Source organism: Thermobia domestica, chromosome 9 (genome assembly GCF_964235325.1).
Source record: "Thermobia domestica chromosome 9, izTheDome1.hap1.1, whole genome shotgun sequence".
NCBI classification, from domain to species: Eukaryota; Metazoa; Arthropoda; class Insecta; order Zygentoma; family Lepismatidae; genus Thermobia; species Thermobia domestica.
This window is the reverse complement of record NC_137462.1, coordinates 180,842,576-180,866,995: the sequence shown is the minus strand read 5'-3', so window position 1 is coordinate 180,866,995 and position 24,420 is coordinate 180,842,576. Positions and strand designations below refer to the sequence as shown.

At 35.3% G+C, this 24,420-nt stretch overlaps 1 protein-coding gene across 1 annotated transcript; it reads left to right on the top strand.

The window, feature by feature from the left end:
* Window positions 1-1,891: 1,891 nt before the first annotated feature.
* mRpL49 (mitochondrial ribosomal protein L49) lies at window positions 1,892-24,327 on the top strand. The gene is made up of 4 exons (XM_081725560.1): window positions 1,892-2,169; window positions 9,182-9,368; window positions 14,815-14,942; window positions 24,124-24,327. Exons 1-4 carry the CDS (start codon window positions 2,071-2,073, stop codon window positions 24,268-24,270), a joined length of 561 nt encoding a protein of 186 aa, XP_081581686.1. The 5' UTR covers window positions 1,892-2,070; the 3' UTR covers window positions 24,271-24,327.
* Window positions 24,328-24,420: the final 93 nt, after the last annotated feature.

The window sequence follows — 24,420 nt, the reverse complement described above, 5'->3', positions numbered from 1 at the left end:
TCATCTATCATCTTCGACAATTCTTCGTCCTTAACCAACTTGACCTCTAAGGCCAGTTATACACTATAAGATAGATCCTAGGAAATCTCTTACGATTTGACCTAGAGTCAAAATCTCAACGTGTATGGCATCAGATCGCATGTCATTTCCTGTGTTCTGAACGATCCTATGAGATTTCTCGTTTAGAGCACGCTCTATTTCGGAAAGAAAATTCGTAAGATTTCGATTTAAGCGACATCAGGTGAGAGAAAGTGAAAACAAAACATGTGAAAACACAATTGATGCGGTATCTTCTGATCGTGCAGGTTTACTTTAGGTGTACCACTCGAAACAATTGTTGAAAAATTATAATTTGTCACTGTTTCCTAAATGATTTGCGTTGACCGACATGAAAATACGTATCTAACATAGCATAGGTAAAATCCCTCAAGGGGACCATCAAAAGCAATTGTTGATAAACTACAATTCTTTTACGATTTGTGTACAAATACGGGGTCCAGATATATATATATATATATATATATATATATATATATATATATATATATATATATATATATATATATATATATAGTATAAAAACTATAGTGCAAAAAACTAACCAAGTTGCACTAGGTGGTTTCTAGAAAGTACGAATGCTATCCAACCGAGTCAGGGCAGGGCGAAGTGGGGGCCCGAGCGTTAGCGAGGGGTGCGAGCGAAGGAAACACGTGCGTTAGTGAATGTAGTGAAAACGAGTGGGTTTTGGCAATGATACGAGTTTGAATCGCACATGTCATGGTATCGTGGTAGTAGCGCTCCACTTGCAAACATAAATTATAGCTTCTGTAAACTATACAGAAATACACCGGTGGTGGAAAATAGTATCACCGGTCATCTTTCATATGCACTCACTTAGGTAAATGTTTCGCAGAAGGGGCCCAAAAGTAAGTAGAACATACAAAATTTACAGGAGAAATGGAAGATGCAAGTACTTAGACCTAACACAATCTAACCAAATCTAACATAATGAAATTAACTAACTTAAACTAACCTAATATTAATAGAAGTAAGTGAATTTCTATCAGTTTTTAAAAATTATGTTGGACCCATATACTAATATAATCTAACGTAACATAACCGTAACTAACCTGAACCAACCTAAACTAAACTAATGTGAATAGAAAGTACCGAAATTGTAACATTTCTTAGAAAAATAGCTGGACCCTTTCTGCTAAACATTGTCTCTCAAATGATTTTACACTAGTAACCCTGCAGTTTACACATAAAACATAAAATACAGGTGTACAACTTTGTATTTACTTATGTTGCTTACAAAAAATTTGTTCCTTATAAATATGTTTTTTCAAGCAAATTATTAAATTTTACTTGTAAATATTCTAAAATATGATGCGCAAAAAGTATACTATTACCCTTCTGACTTTTATGTTTTTTCTTTATTTTTCTTTCTTTTTCTTTTTTTTTTTTTTAAAAAAAAGAGGTATCCAATTTAACAATATAGCGCCTGATATTAATATCAGTGGGATGTGCAGTGTGATTAGCACAGTAATTCTTCAACTTTATACTTTTATTAAATAGAACTATTTCGCAACGTTGATAAACGTCATTCGGTCAGACAGGAAAACTCTTCACGTGTATGGCACAAAAAGGGTAGGATTTTCTACAAGATATGTCATAACATTTTTCCGAAGATAAATCCGAAGTTATTTCCTACGATTGATCTCGTAGTGTATAGGGAGCCTAACTTATATCCTGTGGTCCCAGTAAATACATCTACGACATGCCCCTAATCTAACTTTGTTCTAGCAAGCATGTGTACTACCAATGATTTGTTCTTGGGAATCCCTGGAACATAAAAAGGGGAGAAACATGAGTTCCTCCTCAAATGAAGAAGAAGAAGAATATGATATTAAAAAAATTAACAAGTGAAGTACATTATGGCGAAATATTATTAGTAACCGGAGCCCGGAGATTGTTTGTTCGTACTTACGGAGTAAACAAGTTTGTGTCTTTTAACTTTGAAAGGAAGTCAAATAAATTTTTAGAGCAAAAAATTAATATAAATTCAAAATGGAACTTTTTCTCAGATCTCGTAGGCTAATTAACACAACTATTGTGGAACAGTTGGCAACGATATGTGGGTGTAAATTAAAGAATGAAAGACTACAGGTAATTTTGTAAGTTCAGATCAAAAATTTTCTGTTATGTGATGAGTTTGGTGCATACTTAATCTTTGCGTATTTGATGTGTCCAGATTAAGGATATGGGATCATTTTATAAAATCATTTGGCTAAAGTGCCGCAGATAGCGGACCCGGATAAGATGCATATGAACTTGTTTTCAACATTGAATTACTACTTATCTGTTCTTTCATATACTTTATCTGTAATTACCCATGTTTCATTTTTGGGCCTCACTATTGGTTAACTTTACAATACCCACTCAGTAACGAGAAATTACTTAAGGATTGAGTATAGCCCGCTCCCCCCAGTGATTTTTAACGAATCATAGTGATTCTAACGGTTCATATTAGTTCATAATGAGTCGGAATCACATGTTATAAAGATTTAAGATGTAAATCTTGTGGTAAGGAGGCTTTAGTATAAGTAGTAGTAGCGGTAGTAGTAGTAGTAGTAGTAGCAGCAGTAGTGGCAGTAGTAGTAGTAGTGGTGGTAGTTAGTAGCAATACTAGTAGTAGTAGTAGTAGAAACGGGTTAGAAGCCCCGCAGGGGTTGGTTGGGTTCTGTTCTCGATATAAGTAGTAGTAGTAGTCGGAGTAATAGTAGTAGTAGTAGTAGTGGATATAGTAGTAGTAGTAGTAGTAGTAGTAGTAGTGGATATAGTAGTAGTAGTAGTAGTAGTAGTGACTCTTCCAGTTCCGGTGACAAAGAACTGGGGGGAGCGGGCTATACACAAGCCTTACTTAATTTTATGAAAATGGATAAAAACTTCCTAACCTTAAGCTAACCTGTTCCTACCCCTACCCTACTTAACGCTATCTTAGGGTTAAGTTTAGTGTTACCCCTCCGCTTTTTATAAAAATCAGGAAAATTTACAGGAGAAATGAGGTAAGAAATGATAATTTGAAGTTTTTATGGCCTATGTTTAGCAGAAGGGGTCCAGCTCTTTTCTCTAAAAAATGTTACTATTTTTGTAATTTCTGCTCACATTCGGTTAGTTTAGGGTAGAGTTGGTTAGTTTAAGTTAGGTTAGGCTAGTTTAGGTTACGTTAGGTTAGTTTAGTTTATGTTATATTAGTGTAGGAGTCACTCGTAATTTTCCAAAAAAATGATAGAATTTCGCTTATTTCTACTAATATTACGTTAGTTTAGGTTAGTTCAGGTTAGCTTACGTTAGTTTATGTTAGGTTAGCTTAGATTTGGTTACGTTATGTTACGTCTAAGTACTTGCATCACTCATTTCTCCTGTAAATTTTGTGTTTTTTACGTGCTTCTGGACCCCTTGTACTAAACATACTCCGTTTTGATTTGATGTTTAGGAATGTAAATTCGGCAGGAGAGTTATGTTTAATACGAGAAAAGATATATGGAAGTTAGTACTATTTGCCGGATGCGGAAGCATTCTTGGAAGGTTTCAGCAGCATGGTAGTTGTAAAATATGGCGAACAGGTGTAACAGATGTTCAAAAATAATGAAAAAAAACCTTTTAAATTTTTGTGAAGCCCACGGAGTACTGAAGTTAAGTGAAATGTAACAATTTTTAATACTTTAAGCACTGTTTTTTGTATGTTGCAAAGTCCAAGGGCAATCTGGACTGGAGGGGCAACTCTAAACTTAAGCCCTATCTTATTTTACTCTATCCTCCCCTATTCCACTTTACCCTTTTAAAGCGGTCGATGCGCAGCTGGAGCGTGTATTGTAAAGTTTACCAAATATTTTCATGCTTTCGTTGCTCTTCCCTACATCTGTATTATCTATATAGTATTACTGCACAGAAATAGTGCCTTCAGACTGTTAAGTATTGCAAACTACAGACTACTCAGAAACTATTAGAACAATGAAGCTTCTCATTGCGATAGCCTCGAAACTGCTATCAACTATTCGTAAATGATACCCTTGTGTGTTTCAGGGACATTTGGGGGGTGCGGTCCCCTATCAGAAACATGTCCCTAGGACATTAAAAGTTACAAAATGCATACAAAATTTTTTCTTCCATGCATACTAATCATTAAATGGGGAAATACGTACATTCATGAAGAACTAATTTCCCTCAACATCATAGGTACTGTACTCTTACTACCTTAGAAAGTATTTCTTAAAGGAAGAGCTCCATTAATGGGCGCACATTGGCTTGACGAGGGCTAAGTATTAAATACAGTGTGTGGATGTATGTCATAAGAACCACAGTCAATTAGCACGAAGCAACATTCCGAACGGCAGCGAGGGGGTGCGTCCGTAGGGATTAGGCGCGTCAGCGCGGTGGGTATATGTAGAATTGTGGAAAAAACACTTCATATCGCATAATACATATCCATTGTTTATCGTAAAGCTTTGCGATAGTTGCACTATCACTTTGCACACTGCCTTGATCTAGGAATACCCTTCGTCATGTCTTTGTTATTGAGTATTATGCGATACAGTACACACTTTCCATTTAGTACTTCCACCGGTAAGTCTTTACTTTGACTCCAACTGTGACTTTAATCGGTTCTTATAGGGTCAGTTACTTCCTGGAACTGTTTGTGCGTGAGTCACTTGTTAGAACTGTTCGTGCCTTTGGTGTGACGGCTTAGTTCATATTTTTCCCACTGGGTGTCTGTGTAGTCATATGGTAGTTGGTTAGTAGTCACATGTTCTGTGTGCATGTATGTATGTGCTGCTGTTTGTGGCATGCGGGAGCGCGTAATTGAATTGGTTGAATTGAGTTAGAGAAAACCTATCATAGTTGTGGTCTAAACTGAAGATATTTTCGACGTATTCTAAAAGTGGACGTTTATTGGTTTCTTGTTTGTAATAATAGCAAGTGTGCTCGGTTTAATAAAACGATGTGTGTGCGGAAAGGAACATTTTTCAGTAATGTTGAGTACTGTGCATGTGTTCTTGGTATCTTATTTTTTCGTGTGTGGAATTAGCAGTTATGTGTTCATTATTCATGAGATTTCTCCTATGGCGAAATGGTGAGTGTTTTCTTTTTTTAATTCATATTATTTTTATTCTTGATTTGTTTTGCATTTGAGTATTAGGCAAAGTATTTGGTTTGCTGCTGCTTGTCCTGTTGTCTTGTTGAGATGTAATTTTTTTTTTCTTTGTCATGCACTGATTTATGATTAGAGACGAGTGTTTTTTTTTTTTTTTTAAATTTTTCCCTTCTTATCTTAGCTTTATAGTAGTGGTGTGATTATTTATTATTATTTTGGATGTTTTTATGGTACTTGAGCGGGGGGCATAATTGATAACATAGTGGGTTTGAAGCATTGTAATATTGTGCTTTACTGAATGTTCACCTCATATCGCATGAATCCGCACACTCACATAGTCCAGAATTTAACATCGGTTTTCTCTCTTACTGATCAGCCTACATTGAGGCCTTTATTATTATTTATTTATTTATTTATTTTGTTACTCTCATGGTGACATTTCGTCTGATCCTGTTCATTTCTCCGTAAGTTTTGTATTTTGGGGCCGACATCTGTGACAGTTAACCCAATTATTTTACTTTGTGTTCCTTTAAACATTGTTCTAATACATTCAGCCTTTGTGCTGCAGAGAGGTCCGGTATTTTCAAGCGTAAAAATGTTAAAATTTTTGTCATTTCATTTATCAGAAAATTCGCTGTCACTATTTCTCAAGAATTCTTCGGTACCCATTCATTTTAAGAAAACTTGACCGTTTTGCGTGCAAATACTGCCTCAAATATGCCATAATGACTAGTGTAGAAATCATAAACCAGCTTACCTAGGTGCCGGTTAAAAAGCAAGAATGCCTTCGAACCGAGTCAGAGTGAGAGCTCAGCAGGTGGCCCTGATCAACAGCAAAGAGGTGCGTCCGTAGGAAGGAGGCACGTTATCGGTGGTGGTATGCGTGTCGCTAAAACACTAGGTTACGTTAGGTTAGTTGCTTTCTTAATACATTCACTGCTATTACTTACCTTTACGTTGTGATAGAGAACTTGAATAAGTACTCTGGTAAATAACCTTCCACGTGTTCACTTAGTTTTCACACTATCACTACGATATTCATATTTAAATATGTAACTACTACATTTTTGTATGGTCTTTTTTTTTTTTCAATAATTCGGTCAACTCCTGCACCTCACCAACATGCGTCATTATAAATCTGAAAATCTAAACGTCACATCAGTCATCAGAAATTTGTCATCTTTCAACTAATTGCTTCATTACACACTAATATCTGATGTCAGCATGGCTCCACTTAAGATAATACCAATATACAACTTTTAACATGTCAAAATAACACGTTAAACTTTTTTTAAAATTTTTTTAATTTTTATTTTTTTTATTTTTTATTTATTTATTTATTTTTTTTTTTACGAATTTCACGAAAAATACCCGATTCAGTATTTCTCTCCTGTAAGTTTTATACATGTTTCATATTTCCTAACATACTCTACAGCAGTTAACCCATACATTCTCAAGTATTTTTTCTTTTTTTTTTTTCCTTTTTTTTTCCTAAAAATTGATAGCGCCTAATAGCTATGCCGTCAAGTTGGTATCAATAAAATCATGCGAAGAAACAATCTCTGCTAATTGGTTACTACAAGCAACAAGCAAGAATTGTATATATTCTGCTTGAGGCATGGCCTCATCTTAAAGGTAAAGGCGCGTTAGTGATGTGAATATGTACGTAAATTTAAGATTTTCGTAAATCTTACATTCATTAATCATACTAGACTTTACTTTATACTTCTTCCTCTTTCATGTTTGCTTTGCACAATGCCAAAGAAATTTATCTGTATACCCATATCCAGAAATTAATGTCTTCGTCACATTCATTTACTCTGACACAGGCTTTCAATAGTTTCATTCAAATCAAAATATCCATGTAATAATTATTTCCTCTCACCCTGTCTGTATATACTGTATATGGAAAATGAGTCAAAAGTCCTTTTGCACACCTAGTAAAATGAAAGCGAATGTGGATAGCCAAGAACGGCCGCCATTTTGAATCGCTCAAAAAGTTTAAATGGGAACGGGGTCTTGTGATCGTGAAACGGCCAGAATTTTAAGAGAAACTCAATGGTGTAATCAGATTTAGCCAAATTGTAATAGCTTTGAAGATACAATCACATGAAACTCAGGTGATGAACCATGCCATTAGCGAAAGCTGACCGCGTCGGGATCGTCAAGATGTGGGGTGGTAAAAGTGCTCGGGTTATAGCTCGTAATTTCAATGAAAGTCATCCTCAAAATTCTTCACTTTCGCACGTTGCAGTGGTACCTTACTAACCAAATTCGAAAAGATGGGTACAGTCAAGGAATGGCTACGATCAGGCAGGAAAAGAACTGTCACTGACGAACGCACAGCCACAACAGTGCTTGCATCGTTTGTTAAGTCTTCATAACGCAGCACATGTCGATTATTACTTTAATGCCACGTCAACCAAACCTCCATTTACAGGATGTTCACAACGGATAAGTTGCATCCTTAGATGCTACACCAAAATCTTTCGGACAATGACCCAGATCGGAGAGTGCAATTTTGAGAATGGGTAGTGGAACAGTTGCAATGCAGATTTTACGCACCGATGAAGCAAATTTTTATATTAAAAAGAAGGTAAAAGAAAAAAAGTACGCTACTGACGTCCAGGTAACCCCAAGTGGTCAGATCCGTGTGAAATAGTTGGTGCAAGGAAAGTTGTTGTGTGAGCAGGGATCTGTGGGACACGTATCATTGGGTCATTTGTTATCACTAGTACCTTAACTGTGGTGGCCCCGGATGGCAGCTTTCCCTTATTTTACTAACATGATGGGGAGCCACCTCATTATGGACTACAGGTTCGTCAGTATCTGGATGAGCACATTCCGGTAGATGAATTGGTAGACGTGTGCAAGTTGAATGTCCTGCCAGATCACCATTGATTTATTTATTTTTTACCTGTGGGGTCACCTAAAATCAATAGTATATGGCGAAGAGATTAGGGATGATTTGGAGTAATGAATACAGGATGGCGAGTATGCATTTCTACAAATCACACTTAAGACATTGCTCGGTGTTCGTACAGCTTAGGAGAAACGTGTACAAACATGCATAGAGCTACACGTAGAGTATATTTTGGAAGAGGTAATCTGAATTTCATGTGATTATAACTTCAAAGTTACTAAATTTATGTTAAATATGATTACACCGCGTTAAGTTTGTGTTAAAATTTTAGCCCTGTTTCATACATCACTCAACCCCCTTCTCATTTAAACTTTTTGAGCGAGATTCAAAATGGCGTAAAGCAAGATGGCAACCATTCACCTGACGCGCACCATAAAGGTTCCTCCTCGGCCTAACGTGTCCTTACAATTATCAGTTCCGGTTATCTTCTCTTACTTTCATTTTATAAGGGCTGCCAAGTGACTTTTGACTCACCTTGTATGTACAAAGTACAGGGTAAATCATTTATCTTGATACGTGATGTTAGCACGTCATGCATGACGGTTGATATCGCATGGCGATCACATCGCGGAGAAAGAAACGAATGGGAAACTAAGGAAGCAGCCTGGAAACATTGTGTTAGGTACCATCCCGGTAATTTGCTTAGTGAGAATGAGATAAACCCAGAAAAAACTCATTCAGAGTTGTTAGCTTGATAAAGCTGTTACACTTGTTCAACCGAGTATTCCCACCCGGCATGTTGGGATATCCTCAATAAGCCCTAATATTTCATTACCATTTATAGTGCAATAATTTTATATGTATATAAATCATATGATTTATATAAAATTGTTGTAACAACATACTTCGGACAGCAGACACTCTTACACTGGTTCTTGAAATAAAATTCACTCTTATTATTTGTATTGATTACAAAAGTTCCATTCCAATTATCTTAGAGATTTCTCAGGGACTTCTATCTCGTAGAAAGTAAAGAAAGGATTTCTCAACATTTTAATGTTTCATAAAAGTTACGTACAACTGATTAAATGTTCATACATTTTGTTTAAGTTTCTGTCTATAAATTGTTGTAATGTACGTTTGCTTGTTCTTGAATTCAGATTCCTGGAAGAAGACAGTCATCTTATATGAGTAGCAAACTTGAAGGACCTGCTGATCAATATACTGATGTCGAAGTGTGCAAATCTCCAAAGGAATGGAAATACGTAGAAAGATTGTTACGCCCAACACATGTTCCAGAGCCAATTCCTAAAGACAATAATCCATCGGGCTGGAGACCTGCTAAAGGCAAGTTCCTGTAACTTCCATTTATTTTTATTTATTTTTCTGTTGTTTGTTTCAGTTCAACAGAGGATTTCAACATCCACTAGGATTTTCTTCAGTGGAGTGGACTTATTCCTTGTACGGGTTCTTGTTCAGGAAGCTTGTTAGGATATGTAATTGATTACATCCAATAACTTTAAAAGTAATTTTTGACATTAACTGTGTGGAGGTGGTATTATCTTTAATTTGAGGGTAAACTCATTTTTAAAAATTTAATACAACTTAGTAATTTGATGTTGTGTCAGAACGGTACCAGCTAAAAATCAGTCTGCTCCTAAACACTACGTTTAACAAATTTATAACTTATTTTATCTATCAAGATGGTGAGCATCTTATAAACTATATTACTTCTTTAAGTTGGTTGCATTTCTTTGCGGAATGAAGAATACTGTCGTGGTCAACTTTAAATTGAACCACGTGGGAAATACCTGATCACTCAGCTCTTTTGTCGAAGCCTGGTTATTTTTCTCATTTAGTTAAGGGTGAAGTAAAGGCATATCGTTGCCTTTCAAGTCCTTTGTAGAAGTAGTTTTTAACGTGCTCGTTTTGTCCTACCCTAAACTTAGCTAGTACGATTTTGAAAGAAGGCAAACTTTAGACTTTTAGAATATAATAATTCTATAATTCGTAAACTTGATTAATGTGTTCAGTGACAAATTTGATGCTACTAAAAATGAGGAAACTTTATAGGCGTAAGGTGTCCTAAAATACCAATAAGATTGCTGCTGATTTTGAAGAAGGTAATGAGTTTGGGGCAAACATTTTCAGTGCGATATAGGGCTTTACTTGTTTGTATTAAGAACTGTTTTATATATAGCCAAAGTAATTGAGTAATGTAGTACTATATACCCCCATAAAGTAATGCCAAGTAAGTTTCCAATTTCCGAATGCTAAAATCAAATTCAAGCTATTAATATGTATTATAACAAAAGTTTTGTGAGCTAAACAAGCCGAATTGTGACGAACTAAATAAAAAAAGCAAAAGAAATGGCTGCCCTGTTCAAGTAATATCTTTAATACTACATTCATAGTTGTTGAGCTATGTTTTTATTATGCTTTTATTGTATAATGTGTGTTCAAAATGTATTTTGTCTTGTTAGGAACAATTTAGAGCTACAGAAAATGAATTAGATTTGTTTGAAGTCGTATTCTAGAAAAGAGTTTTAAATCGTATTTTCGTACAACTTCTCTAATCGAAGCTAAAATAATGCATTTTTATGAAAAGTTAATTCTAGTGCACAATTATAATCAATTTCTTTCACTTAAGTAGTTTTACTAATTTATGCAAATTCAAGGAGTGTTATTTATTGTAATACTCATAGTCAAATATGCTAAAGAACAGCAGAAGAAATAATAAATTAATAACTAAATTTTGGAAGAGAATGAATCTACGTTTAAATTATCTAAGAATAAGAAAATTATCTAAGAAGAAGTGTTCAACTAAAGTAAAACTACGCTTGATTATTCACATAGTCTAATTTTTGTTATTTGGATATATTATAAATACACATTCGGTGCTTATTATAGTAGTAATAATAATATAAATTTGCAACACCAGTCATGCACTGAAATACAAGTGTTTCGTTTAACTATTAACAATGTTCATTCTCTGTCTGTGTGCTGTATTCTTTTATTATCATCGTTCACAAGTACGAAACTCAGAGTATGTCACTTGTATCCTCTATACGGAAGAAAAAAGTACAATGGTTCGAGTTCCGTACACGTTCTCTCCTTAACTTTGTGAAGATTGTATTGTTTTATGTGGGTTTCTGCGACACCAGTTTCTTTGTAAGAATGAAAATATATTATTAGCTTGAAATAGTATACTACTTCAAGAATAGAATATTACTTCCAATGCCACTTTAGCAGATAATGAGTTGCGTTGATTTTGAGTTTGTCCCATTCAGCAGCGAGGCTATATGAGACGTGGACCTACTGATTAACGTGGAATCCGAACCACATGAGCTCCAGCCGGGAATCGAACCGTGGTCCACCACGCCAAAGGCGCGTACGCTAACCGCTTAGCCACGAAGAAGCTCTTTAGCAGTTAATATTTGTCCTCTCGTGCGAACTTAAAGAGTTTAGCTCTTTCTATAATGGGTACATCTAACTGCAACTTGTGCTACTGGTTCTATTTAGTATGTGTATTTCTACAGAATAGTAGAAACGGTGGTATGCTTATCTGCGTATGAAAAGCTCTTTGCGGAGGTCATAATTTTAATAAACTCTCTAAATCATTATTTGTTGGAAAGTCGAAGTCATTTTCTGTTTACTGTATCACATACGAGTAGCTTTCATATAGTGAGTTTGCCCGAATTATGATGATAATGTAGCAAGTGTCCTGCTGTCAAATAAAGTTCAGATCATAGTATATCAAGTATTTCAGTTCTAGTTTCATAACAAACACTTTAGTAATTACTAAATTAATTACTACTCTAAATGGTATGTAAGCTTGTTTCAATAGTAACTGTATTACCAGTCGGCGAGTGAGTAATAAGTATGCATCTTTGGAAAGAATTTGGCTAATTAAGAGGTTTTTTTTCCCCCTTTCTTAATAATTTTTTTCCTTACTTTTTTCAGTCATCCCTCCCCTCCTTCCATACTTTTCCGTGACTAAATGGGGATAGTTCATTTTGTTTTCCTTCTTTCCAGTTTATTGCAATTAAAGCATACCGACAGAAGGAGTGTTAGTTGGTTATTTAATGCCAAAAATTAATTCACAAGCTTAGCAGTTGTTTGTTGTTATTATCTTCGTCAATCGTCCATGCTCTTCCTAGCTGGGGATCGGGGCAAGTTGGCTCAGTAATAGAGCGCTTAACTCTGGTGCGTGGGGTCCCTGATTCCTTCCCCGGCCAAATAAGTTTGGGGTGGACAACATAGTGTGCATGAGTTTTCTCAGGGTACTACCACGTTCTCATTCCACCAATTCTTCTATCATCATTTACGTGCCATAATCATCTGTCTCCCTTCGCGCAGAGGGCATAATCATGGGACGTTAAACTGAAGGATTTCATTTTTTGTTCCTAGCTGTGCTGTTTCATTGAGGATCAGAGTGAGCGGTTGCATCCTTACAAAAGTGTTCGGTGACTACACTTGAGGAACACTAGCTATAGTTCGTCTTGTTCCTTCTGAGTAACACACATCAAGATCTCAAGTTTTCTGAACAATTGGATCGACTGTTTTAACGTCTTCCAAGATGTTCAATCCCTTTTTAAACATTATTTACTGCATACATCCGAATTCTACATTTGTATTTCCTTAAAAAAGTTAAATATGTTGCATGAATGCTAAGAACTTGTTTGCTTTCACCATGAAATGTGAGAAAAGCTAGTGTTTTAAGATGTTCACAGTTCAATCAATAAGAAATTATCAAGTTGAGTATTCAGAGATAATGATCCCGAGTGGATTTAATCTTTTCAGTATTTGGTGGCTGTTGTCTCACTGATGAATTTAAGAATGCAACACCCGAAATTCCCAGAATTTTATTTTTGTCTTTGGCACAAATCTTACGGTAAATCATAAGATGGATGTTTTGCTTTCTTGCCATTATCTGTAAACTTTCGAAGACACATTAAAATTACATTTTGAGTGTGCACACAGATATAGATATAGATCAGATAATTTGAAACGTAAAACAAATAATGAAACATCTTTTAAAACTGAAAAAGACAGAAAATTTAAATGTCTTATTAAATTAAGGATTTTTTTATGAACACTGCTGAAAATCGAATTTTTTTAATGACTGGTTAGCTGCCAAGTTCTTCATCAGTAAAGTGCCAAACGTACTTATTCTTGTTTCGTTCTGTTGAAACATAATTTAAGGTTAGGTATTGAATCTGTGCTCATAAAAGTTGGGAGTCCGATCGGACCTACGTGTTTTTTATGGGCAAGGTGATAAATTGCAGTTGAACTGGCAATTCTGTTTGATAGTCGTTTGTTCATTATTACATGTGCGAGGTAGCTTTGTGTGAGAAGTGTGGATGAATTTATCTTGCTTTTAGTGCTAATAAGTAGTTTCTTTGTGCAATGAAAAACGAAGAAATATGCGCAGAACTTGATCTTATTAGTAATAACAGTATAGTGATCTAGACCTTTCAGAAAATTCAGCAAATGACGGGCACTTCACAACACTGGTAGCTTGGCACAATCAATTAATATAAATAATGAATCCATTATAAAATTTTTAACATATCATTCTGAATGGAACACGTAGGTCTGATCAGCCCTACAGAAACAGCAAATACTTGTTACTTGATATTTAGCGTCCGTAGCGGCGTTAATCAGCAACATCTAATAACCTTGTAGTCAGTATGTTAAGGTGATCGAAGAACACATATTCAAGACACTCTGCCACCTTCATCAGATTAGAACCTTAAATTTCCCTGACCGATCCTTTCTGTGCTCTGATGAAATTGTTAGAAGTTACCGAACTCAATGACATATCCATATAAAGCTCAACGTTTATTGTTTATAGCCTAGTCAATTCTTTATATAAGCTATCAATGAGATTATTTTGCTTAAAATGGAAAGTAGAAAGTGTATGACATGACTTTGTATGTACTGCACCTAAAGTACAGCATCTTGCGCTCAGTTTACAAGGCTTAAAGTAGTCACACACTTAGCATGCTTTTGCGTGAGGTTACTGATTTAATATATGTATATATATATATTGCCTTATCATCCTAGTATTCAATATAGCATTTTTCTGTTAGCACTTTGAAGGTAGCTCTCATTCTTACGATTGTGGAAAACTGTAACTCAATAACTTACATTGTGAAGAATTCTGTCGTTACATGAATCCTGCAGTTTATTTACAAGAAATTAATAATGCTTTGATGGCTTGGATGTTTCTTCTTTCTTCTAAGATTATGTATGAAAGTCAAACAAATCGACAAATCGTCTACTTGTGCACTTACACACAATAATATGGAAATAATTTAAGTAGTACTCCACCAAAAATAAACTCAAAAATTCATCTAACGACAAGAGTTTTCACAATGTAGGTTTTTGAATGTTGTAGTTTTCCCGACGTAGTATTGCACCGATGAAGATGTAACCCTTACATCGAAACTGTATGCTGAAAAGCGGCTACTTGGATATCAGGAAGTAAAGAAATTCATCTTCTATCTAGTCGGTATGCATCCCGTTGTTCTTTTGAGTAATTACTGATAGAAGCTCAGTCTCTATTAATCTATATGTAATCGTGTGTCGTATAACAGTAACATTCATTTTAGTGTAGTCGTATTAGCTTTTAGCTGTCCATTTTGGAGTAATATCAAATTTTTCATTATATTTAATATGAAAGTTTAATGTCTAGATATCTCAAAGCTATTGAAAGCCAGTCTATTGAAAATTAATATTTTTATTAATTGTATTCAGTAGCATTGCTAAAGTTTATTTCTTTTGATAGGTGTACCTAGTGACTTTCCGTACTTCATAACAAGAACCAAGAACCACATGCTTCCTGTTTATTTGGCTGTGGATAAGCGAGGTCAAAGGAGGTTAACAGTAATACGATATATTAAAGGAGATATATGGGTAAGACTATAATTTCACGTAGTTGAAATGAATATCATGTTCAAATGTCTATTAGGTACATCTGCTTTTGTTTAAAAGCCGTATAGTTTTAGCCGTCCTTCTTGTGATTCCTGTAACAAGATAATCCAGTGAGATGTGATTAAAAAGCTTTAACAGGAAGATGAATGCTCATTATATGATTGTATTTTGTATATATGTATATATAATGTGTTAAGATAGTGACTTTTTATGTTGTCCAAAAATCTGCAACAAAGGTTGATTTTAGTTGAACTAATTCGATTGAAATTTTAATTTATGTGTAAACTCGAGTTTATTTTGTTTCGTATAACCTCGGAATAAGCAGCACCGGCTTGCAGCACAGTGTGTTTAAGATACATACACTGTTCTATTACAACTAAATAGGAACCCGAAAAGTGAACCCGTCACTATTGATACGTACCAGTGCACATATAGAACTGATGCTGGAGTTAGTACTTCACTGAGCCCCCATTGACAGCATATGAAAGTTCAACCCTACGTAGTATTCGTGGCAAGGTATCCAGTAAGACATGGATTACATACTGTGACTGGTGTTATCATTCGACAGTAAGTAACTGTTGTTTAGTCATGGATCTGTATGGCTGTGCAATTTCAATTGTAGGAGATGCCGAGCATTTTCTGTAGGATTCATGTCTAGGGATTGTTCAAGTCACAGATGCGTTTAATCTCATTTTGATTCTTCCAGTGGGTGGTTAGCATTTTACTTGTTTCAAAAATGGGTAGCACCCATCTTGTAATACATCGATGCATTTTGCAACACTGTTACGACCGTTTCCCAAATTCCGGTTCACCGTGACAGTAACTTACCGTATTTCGCTGTAGGACGGTGGAATTCTGTTGAATCGTGGTCGTTCATTCGCTTCCACACCCACTATTTACCACTGTCCAAGACTTGGTAAAATTGTTTCATCGGATAATGCAACACGGTTCCAAAGGAGTTACGGCTTGTACACGTACATGGTGGAACCCACTTGTGTCTCCGTGATTTGTAAATTCTAAGTAAAGATTCTTTTGCCGAAAGGCAGAACATTTCCTCATTCTGCAAATACCGCTGGACAGTGCTGATCCCTCTACCTCGCTACTGTATTATTAGCAGTTTTGGGTGGCATAGTTCTTGCACTCATCCAATGACCGCACGTTTCGTACGAGGTCTTGGTCCCAGTCGAACCGATCTTCGATCTATGCATGTCTGTGTTTCAACCAGGGTTTGAAAAAACCCGGTTTTTTTTAAAAAGCCCAACCCACCTGGGCCCATGTGGGTTTTTTCGGGTTTAATCGGGTTTAATTGGGTTTTTTCGAAATATTTCCGTGTCTTTGGGGTAAAAGTGTTAAAATGTGATTTATATTTCAAGATTATCATTGTCACAACTTGCAACAATTTTCTATTCACTGCTGTTTTGAAAAAATTCTGCCATTTTGATATTTTACGTTAGATCGCCGCCAAAATATATACAGCTAATTTAGTGTGTCTCGTGCTTATATTCTTAAAATTTCAACTTAAAAGACCGAAAATTGCACTTTGTAGCGTGGATACCCGCTATTTTTTTTAAGCCACCATTTTGAAATTGTACTTTGGTATGCCGCCAAAATCTATACTGGAAATATTGTGTGTCTCGTGTTTGTACCCTGAAAATTTAAACTTAAAACATCGATGGTGGTACCCTGTAGTATGTGTGGTACAGGCAGACGACGAACAAATGTAGATCGAATCATCCCAGAAGCCTCAGTGACGTTTGCCAAATACGAACACCAAATATATTAATTTAACAGCGTAAAATAAATGGTTTTATTTGAAGGTCACTTTCAATATTTTGTGCGTTCAATTAGGTGAAATTCCCGAGCATTTGTTGCAAGACGTTTCTTTCCAGAAAGTTAATTTAAAACAATTAACAGATATAATTCATATTCTATAAAGTAAATGTTTCAAAATGTCTTAAATGAAATTAAATATCTTCCAGCGTAAAATAAATAGTTTTATTGTTGAAGTATTTAGTTCCGATGCTTTGTGCATTCAGTTGCGGGGATTTCCCGAGCATTTCTTTCGCGACCTTTTTTTCCCCTCGAAAATGCAGCTTTCTTTACTGTACATCGAAACTTCCACTAGTAAGGAAGTTTGAATTCAGCACTTGAAGTAGTAAGTGTTACGTAGTTTTCGGAACTCTGAGCATTAAGCTTCTTAAATTTGACAATAATTTTTACGCTATTGTTGGTGTTGATTCTAAAGAATGCTTATTTGAAGAGTACCAACAAATAACTGAACTAAACTGTTATTGTTGGAAAACTAAATTTTACTAAAGAATACTTGTGCTACCATCAAAGGTAAGAAATAATATTAATAGTTTTACTAATGCACTACATATTTACTGGTAGTACCGGCACATATGGCTTTAAACTCGTCAAACGTAGGGGAGACGGGGTACGTTGTCACAGTAGCAATTCTGAAAAAAGCGAAAACATTAGGTGCTGCTTTCTTGTTTACTTACTAGATGTCACAACTAACTGTACTCGTTTGGAGATGCGCGGGAACAACGGTGCTGCGTCAGTTGAACTTTGTCTGTTTTCAGTGCCATTTGTCTGTAGCAGCAAATATCTTTCTGTGGTTATGTAGGTTACAAATAGAGCTTCATAATGTGCTACTTTGAATGCGCCTAATCTTGTCGTTTGGTATAGATATTTTGTAAAAAGAGTAACGGCGACGCGTGGGACAAGTTGTCACAAATAAGACGGGGCATGTTGTCGGGGCCTAGAGCCCCGGCATAAGACGAGGCATGTTGTCAGAAATAACCCCATATCAATACGTAGGCCTAAAGCTGCTAAAGAATTTCATGTCCACTACAGAACATTGGCAAGATTTTGTGCACGTGTTACAGATGGCGAACTACAGTTCGGCCAATCCTCATTTACATTAGGTTACTCTTCATAATACTAGGAAGAATTACTAATATCATACCAAAACAAGCTTCGCACATATAATTTGGACTCACTACAAAAGAGGTTCGCGATTTGGCTTACAACTATGCAAAAGCGCTAGGATTGAAATGCCCAGAGTCGTGGAATGGAAAGGCCATTGCTGGCCCAGACTGGTATCCGGTATTTCTGAAAAGACATGGTGCTCTTGCTATAAGAACTCCCCAAGCAAATAGTTTTGCACCTATAAACAATGTCAACGAAGGTCCAGAGAAGATTACAATTATTTCTCAGAGGACGACGATACACTGTGTTTAGTTTATGGCGATCCATACAGTGCGAGTACATGTAGCGAGAAATAAATTCAGTGCATTCGATGTAAGGAATCGGCCTACGAAAACTGAGGGAAGCAGAACTTATTTTACGTGTGTATTAACTGTGGCTCTGACGATGACCTCCAGGTGTAGAAGCAAAAGGATAAACATTTTCAAACTAGTTTGCGGTGCGTACTAATAAAACGCAACTAAACTTCGTAATAATATTTACTCCTCTCGTAGCTACACAGTTGTCCTATCAGAGGAATTCTTTGCAATTCATAAACTACAATCAGAAGCAACTTAAATGCAATTGGCTAATTTTGTGTCGGCCTATTGGAGACGTAGGATATGATTTGATAATTTCGTCATTTTGTTATGACCTTTCAGTTTGTAGTTTTGATTCCTTAGCTATGAGTTAGTTCTGTTTTCATGGCAGTTTTGGTTTTCCTACAAAGCTTGATGTAACAATAAATCTTTTAGGTTGAGAAAATATAAGCTACAGGTTCCCCTACTTTCTTTCCTATTTAACTAATATAGTTTCCCCTTTCATTTAATTATGTTTTGATTCTCTTTCAGACTCTAAGTATTTAATGCTGGTAACATTTATAGTCTTTTTGCATTAGTAATAGTTGCATTAATAATATCTACCAATTTCTGGAAAGTGCCACAAGAATAACATGTGACAATTTGCCCCCTATATTGTGACAACTTACACCGCATATGGGGTACATTGTCACAACTGTATTGATCATAAAACATAGTACATAAGTCCAGTTCAGAGCGAGTTACATTGGACAGAGAAATATATATGCTATGCACAAGATAACAAAGTATGTGTATACTAAAAATTATACTTCTCGGCCTTACACGAGCATCACAAGAAAATAAAACGTGAAAATTGTGACAATGTGCCCCGGTCTCCCCTATGAGGGATAACGTCCCTCGGCATAGCCAAGTCGGCGAGCACACTATTTACGGAAAGTATTTTCTAAAATATAAAATTGCATTTTTTTCGAATAGGCTATAAGCATAATCAATACACTAATTTGTTATATAATTATCTCAAGCTAAGGTAAGTTTTTTTCATTTATTCAGTGCATTCAGAACTTTATAAAGGGCTTATGTAGAATGTTGTTGTATACCTTAACGTGAAAGCATTTAATTCGCCCGAGGAATGTCCAAAATTTGATAAAAATCACTTTCAATGTGATCAACTTAGTTGTAGCAATAATATATTAACAAAAAGCTCAAAAACCCAGGTGGGTTTTAAGGTGGGTTTTTTCGGGCTGGGCCCACTTGGGCAAACCCTGGTTTCAACTGCACTATAATCCTGTAAATAATTGCTAACATTGTACTGATGGTGTACCGACTTCTGCCATACCCGCAATACATGCTCAGTTATGTTACATCAGGTAAAGTCCGTCAGCTCCTCATAACCATGTCATCATGCCATGCTCCCACTAATACTGCATGATCACACTATCTACATTACACTCATCGGTCGTTCACATTTGTTCCATGTTTTCACGAAATCGTGTTGTTCTGCGGGTGTCTATTTACAGTGTATGTTGTTGTATTCTTTAATGTATTCAAAAATGTAAATAATTGCATTGAGTTTCGAGATTTTTCATTTGTTTGACTGTAGCGGTATATGTAAATTACTAATTTTGCATTCGCTTGCTAAGGCAGAAAAAAATACTTTTGTCCAGTCATACTTCTTGAGTCCCTTGCAATTTATTTAAAAACTTTCATAATCAGCATAACAAGAAAACAATTTTGTGATGCAGAAGTTCCCTATTTATAGATGTTAAGTATAAGTATTTATTAGCATGGTAGTGTGTTAATTCTTTTGTTTATCATGCTACGTTGGATTAAAAAATAATTTTAAAAAAATAAAACTAATTGTGAATTTATCTATGAAATTCTTGGTGCTTATCGTAGAAGTTCATTAGTATCTGGTTAGATGCGTTTGTGTGTCTGATAGATTGTTTCACCAAAAAGGAACTCTCCATTTAATACATCATGCGTGACATATTTACCATCGTGTTTCAGAAAGTGAAAATTGTTTTCAGATTACCTTGATCCAATGTATCTATCTATATAATAATTTTATATTGAATAAAATCTTGAAGTGATCGACTCTAAGGGTATTATCACAGCTATTATATCGAAGTGCCAGGCAGTGCCTTATCGTAGCCAACTGCTCGTGGTTTCCGTGCATATAGTCCCAAATTTGATCTCCGGTGATGGTTTAAGCGTGTGATCAAAACTTGTAGTGATTTGGATCCTACTTCAAGTCCCATTCTTTATATTAAACTTTAATCAATCAATCAATAGACTTTGCAAAAGGTACAACAGACTCTATTCGATCAATAGTTTGTGCACAAATGTTAGCGTGCTTTAATATTTAGATGTTGGAAATGTACACCACTTAAAACTGAAGTCTAGTTCAGTGTGAACAGCATTTGATCCTATGTTAAATTAATCCAGTTAACATTGCTACACTTTAATTTTCGAGGGTCCTCAAGCTAAAACATTTTTCTCCTCCCCCCTTTTTTCCTCCGCCATTATATAGGACGTGGAGTAGATACAGCCCTTCGAAAATCCGTGAATGCTATCAATACTGAGTTGATGATGTGAGGTGTTGCAGGGTGCTACATAAGTCTCTAATATTCCTTAAGTGTATTTGAATGTAGAATCTTTACAGCTTAAGTATAATTAGATACATGGCAAGAGGGAAAAAGTACGACAGCATTGGGGATGAAGTCTTGAAAAAGGAGAACCGGTACTGCAGAGGCTTAAAAATTACATAAAGTGCCATTTTGTTGAGTGCAAGCTTGTGAATTTAAGGGCCTCATTTTGTGTTCATCATTCAACTGTCTTTGCCTTCTTGAAACTCTATATCTACTGGTAAATCTTTCCGTACACTCATACAGCTAGCAACAAGTTGAAGCTTGTTCATTGTTGGAGGCGATAGCTTTCTGAATGAGAAGAAAAAAGTTTGGTTGTATATCATAATCTGCCTTTTTGAATATTTTGATACGAGAACGAATAAGCAAGTGAGGTGTTGTAGAAAGGTGTCAAGAAAAGAAAGCACTATTTAAAAAAAGGAACATGGGTAGAAGAAAGTATTAAACAAACAGTCCAGTTGCCATTGGTACACTTTACTTCTCAAGAATGTTAACCCACATCATCATCATCTCTCTCTCTCTTTTTCCTTTCTTTCTTTCTTAGAATACAGAAACTTTTCGAATATCGAAAAACATGGACTAAAATAGTAGCAGACAAAATTTGGTGGGGATAAAAGTTAAATAACAAATATTCAAAAATTGGCTAAATGTAGATGGAAAAGCTGGGATGGGAACAATAAAGAAAACAAAAGTGGTGGATAAATTAAGTTGAAATATTTAATAAGTGCATAAAGTAATAATAATGGTAGTCTCCACAGGTGGACAGACACCGTGTGCGTGGATTTTTTCTGGGTTTTCCTGTTTCCTCTCACTTTCTTCCTTCCACCATATTATTTATCATCGCCGTCTCCCTTCGCCTTGGTGCATAATCGTGAGACGTTAAATTAGAACTTTCATTTCGTTTGAAAGGTTAAATACTAGGTATGAAGAAAACGTGGCATAATAAAGTTACGTTCGTTTTATTTTAATCTTACGGTAGGCAAGCATAATAGAAAGATTAGATGTTCCCATCTCTTTTTGAGGGAAGAAAGCGGATTTGGATTGGAGATTTTCAAGTTACTAACACGATAAGTTTTTGCCGAAAGTGGAATATTGATAACCTATGTATTCTTTTACGAATAAATGGAAAACTGGACATTACAGTAGAAGTGGTTCTAATGTTTACGTATGGATGGATAGATTGAATTTCCTCGATATAGAACAAAGTCTATTTTAGAACTAGGAGATGAGGTTGGAGGAATCGCACCTGCCGGAATGAGTATATTTTGTGGGTTCTAGTGTGTTTAAGAGTCAAACTAGCGTCGAAAATAGTGTACCTTTTGTGTTTTGTTTTTAACATTGTGCTTTGCCGTACTGATTATATTAGTTTGGACGCATTCCCGTAATGCATTCTTCACTATACATACACAATATGTTAATGTTTTTAAAGCACTTGTAAAATACGAGTCGCTAAAATATTTAGTTCTATTTTCCTGTTTTAAAAAATCTAAATGAAGTTAGAGGCTTGTGTTTTGACATATGACAGTAAAATTTCTCATCGAAACATCAAACAATTGATTTTAAAACTCAAATCGAAGCCCCGTAGGTCCACCGTCAATGTAGAACTGGTCGAGTAGATCAAATACACTTAATTAGGTGATGCATTGTGTGCTTATAGGCTTCCAATATCATTGTGCTTGGCTTTTTAGATTGGAGCTCGCTACTCCCTGCCTGTGAGTACACGATCGTGAGTCAACTCTCAAAATTCTGAACGCCGTGAGGAATCAAATTAGTGATTGATGGCATTGCTAAATTAAATTATATATCACAAATTTCTGATTTTGACGAAGGTACAATAAAAAATTTCAAGCTGTATTAAAAAATAAAATAAAAGCTGATACTGGAAATACACTGTAATTTTGATCCACATACTGGAAAAATCATGAAACTGATAATTTGTGAACAATACTTTTTTGCAATCGTTTTAATAGGCGTACAAACAATTTTTGTGTTCATTGAGATTGTAAAGTGATGCAAAGCAAGAGTTGTATACATTTTGTAATTAGCAGGGCCCGGATCTTGTTGACCTAAAAATTTTTAAAAAGTGACCTATAAAATGACACTAAAATTCCTGTAAAATGACCCTAAAAATCACAAAAAGTGACCTTAAAACTTATGTTTTCTCAAACTTTTATTTCGTTAAACATTGACAATTTTTAACATCCATTGGATTTTTAATTAGCATTTCGCACTCATATTCAAAAAGTTTTGTTTCAGTTAGTTGCAGTCCATTGATCATTTATTTCTATTGATCAGTCTATTATACGGCATTGTAAGTATTGAAATCGTCAATTCACTCCCGAGTTGAAAGTAGGAAGCACTCGTAAACAATAAAAGTTCGCAAGTGTAGACTACATGAAAATAATAGATAAAAACCTGTTTGAAACCTTGTACGCCTTCTAATCCATGTTTAGTTATTCACCTGATCACATTCTTTGTGTCAGTAACCCAAAAGTATCTGTTTGGCCACCTACCAACTCCCACCTTTCGTTAACCAGCTACAGTTTAATTTTCATTAGCTTGTTAAGAATGCAGTTTTTCCACTCCAATAGTCAGGAACTAAGAAAAGAGATTATTCAACTTCGTAATTTGAATATCCGTAAACCGTGTTTATTTAAAGATTTCCTTGTGTAGAGAAAAAAAGAATAAAAAGGCCATAAGTGACCTAAAAGTTACCTTAAAATATTTAAAAATGACCTGAAATTTCAAAACGGCAAAAAGTGACCAAAAGTTGACCCTAAAAAATTATATTTTTAGAACCTAGAGTTGATGGATAACGTTTTTATTTGATCTTGCCTTATTCTATGCGTAACAAAAAAAAAGGTGACTTGTCAACAAGATCCGGGCCCTGGTAATTAGACATTTAAAGCAGTGGGTGGAGTGGAGGGCTGAGAGTGTGAGGGGAGTTGGGAAGCCCTTTAAAAATGTTTAAAAAATCATTATATTAAAAAATCAAGGCTAACTAAATTTATTAAAAATAAAATATTCTTTTAATGGTAAAACAATTACAAACCTGAAATCATCAAGAGTGTGATTATTCCTAAAGAACTTCAAAAAATCATTGCAGTAGTACAGGAATTTTGCTGATAGTAATACTGAATATACTGGAATTTTGAAAATGAAACTCAGTAGACACCCTGTTTTGTAAAAATGTTAGCTTAAGCCATTATTTTTGTATCTTTTTTCTAGCTTTTAGAAAACCAGCTGAAGAAGTTTCTGGAAGAAAAGCATAAGAAGAAATTAGCATCTCAAGTGCATGAAATAACCAACCAGATTAGGTTCCGAGGCGATTTTGTTACAGACACTCAAAACTGGTTACTTGAAAAAGGATTTTAAGTATCAATGTAATTGTCTGTTAATAGTTTTTGTAATAAAAATATTATTCTGTAGTAATTCGTCATTTCATAAAGCATAAAACCTAGTCCAAGTGACATACATATTTGGTTATCTGAAAACTTCAGTGACGTTATGAACCAAGCAGTCGCT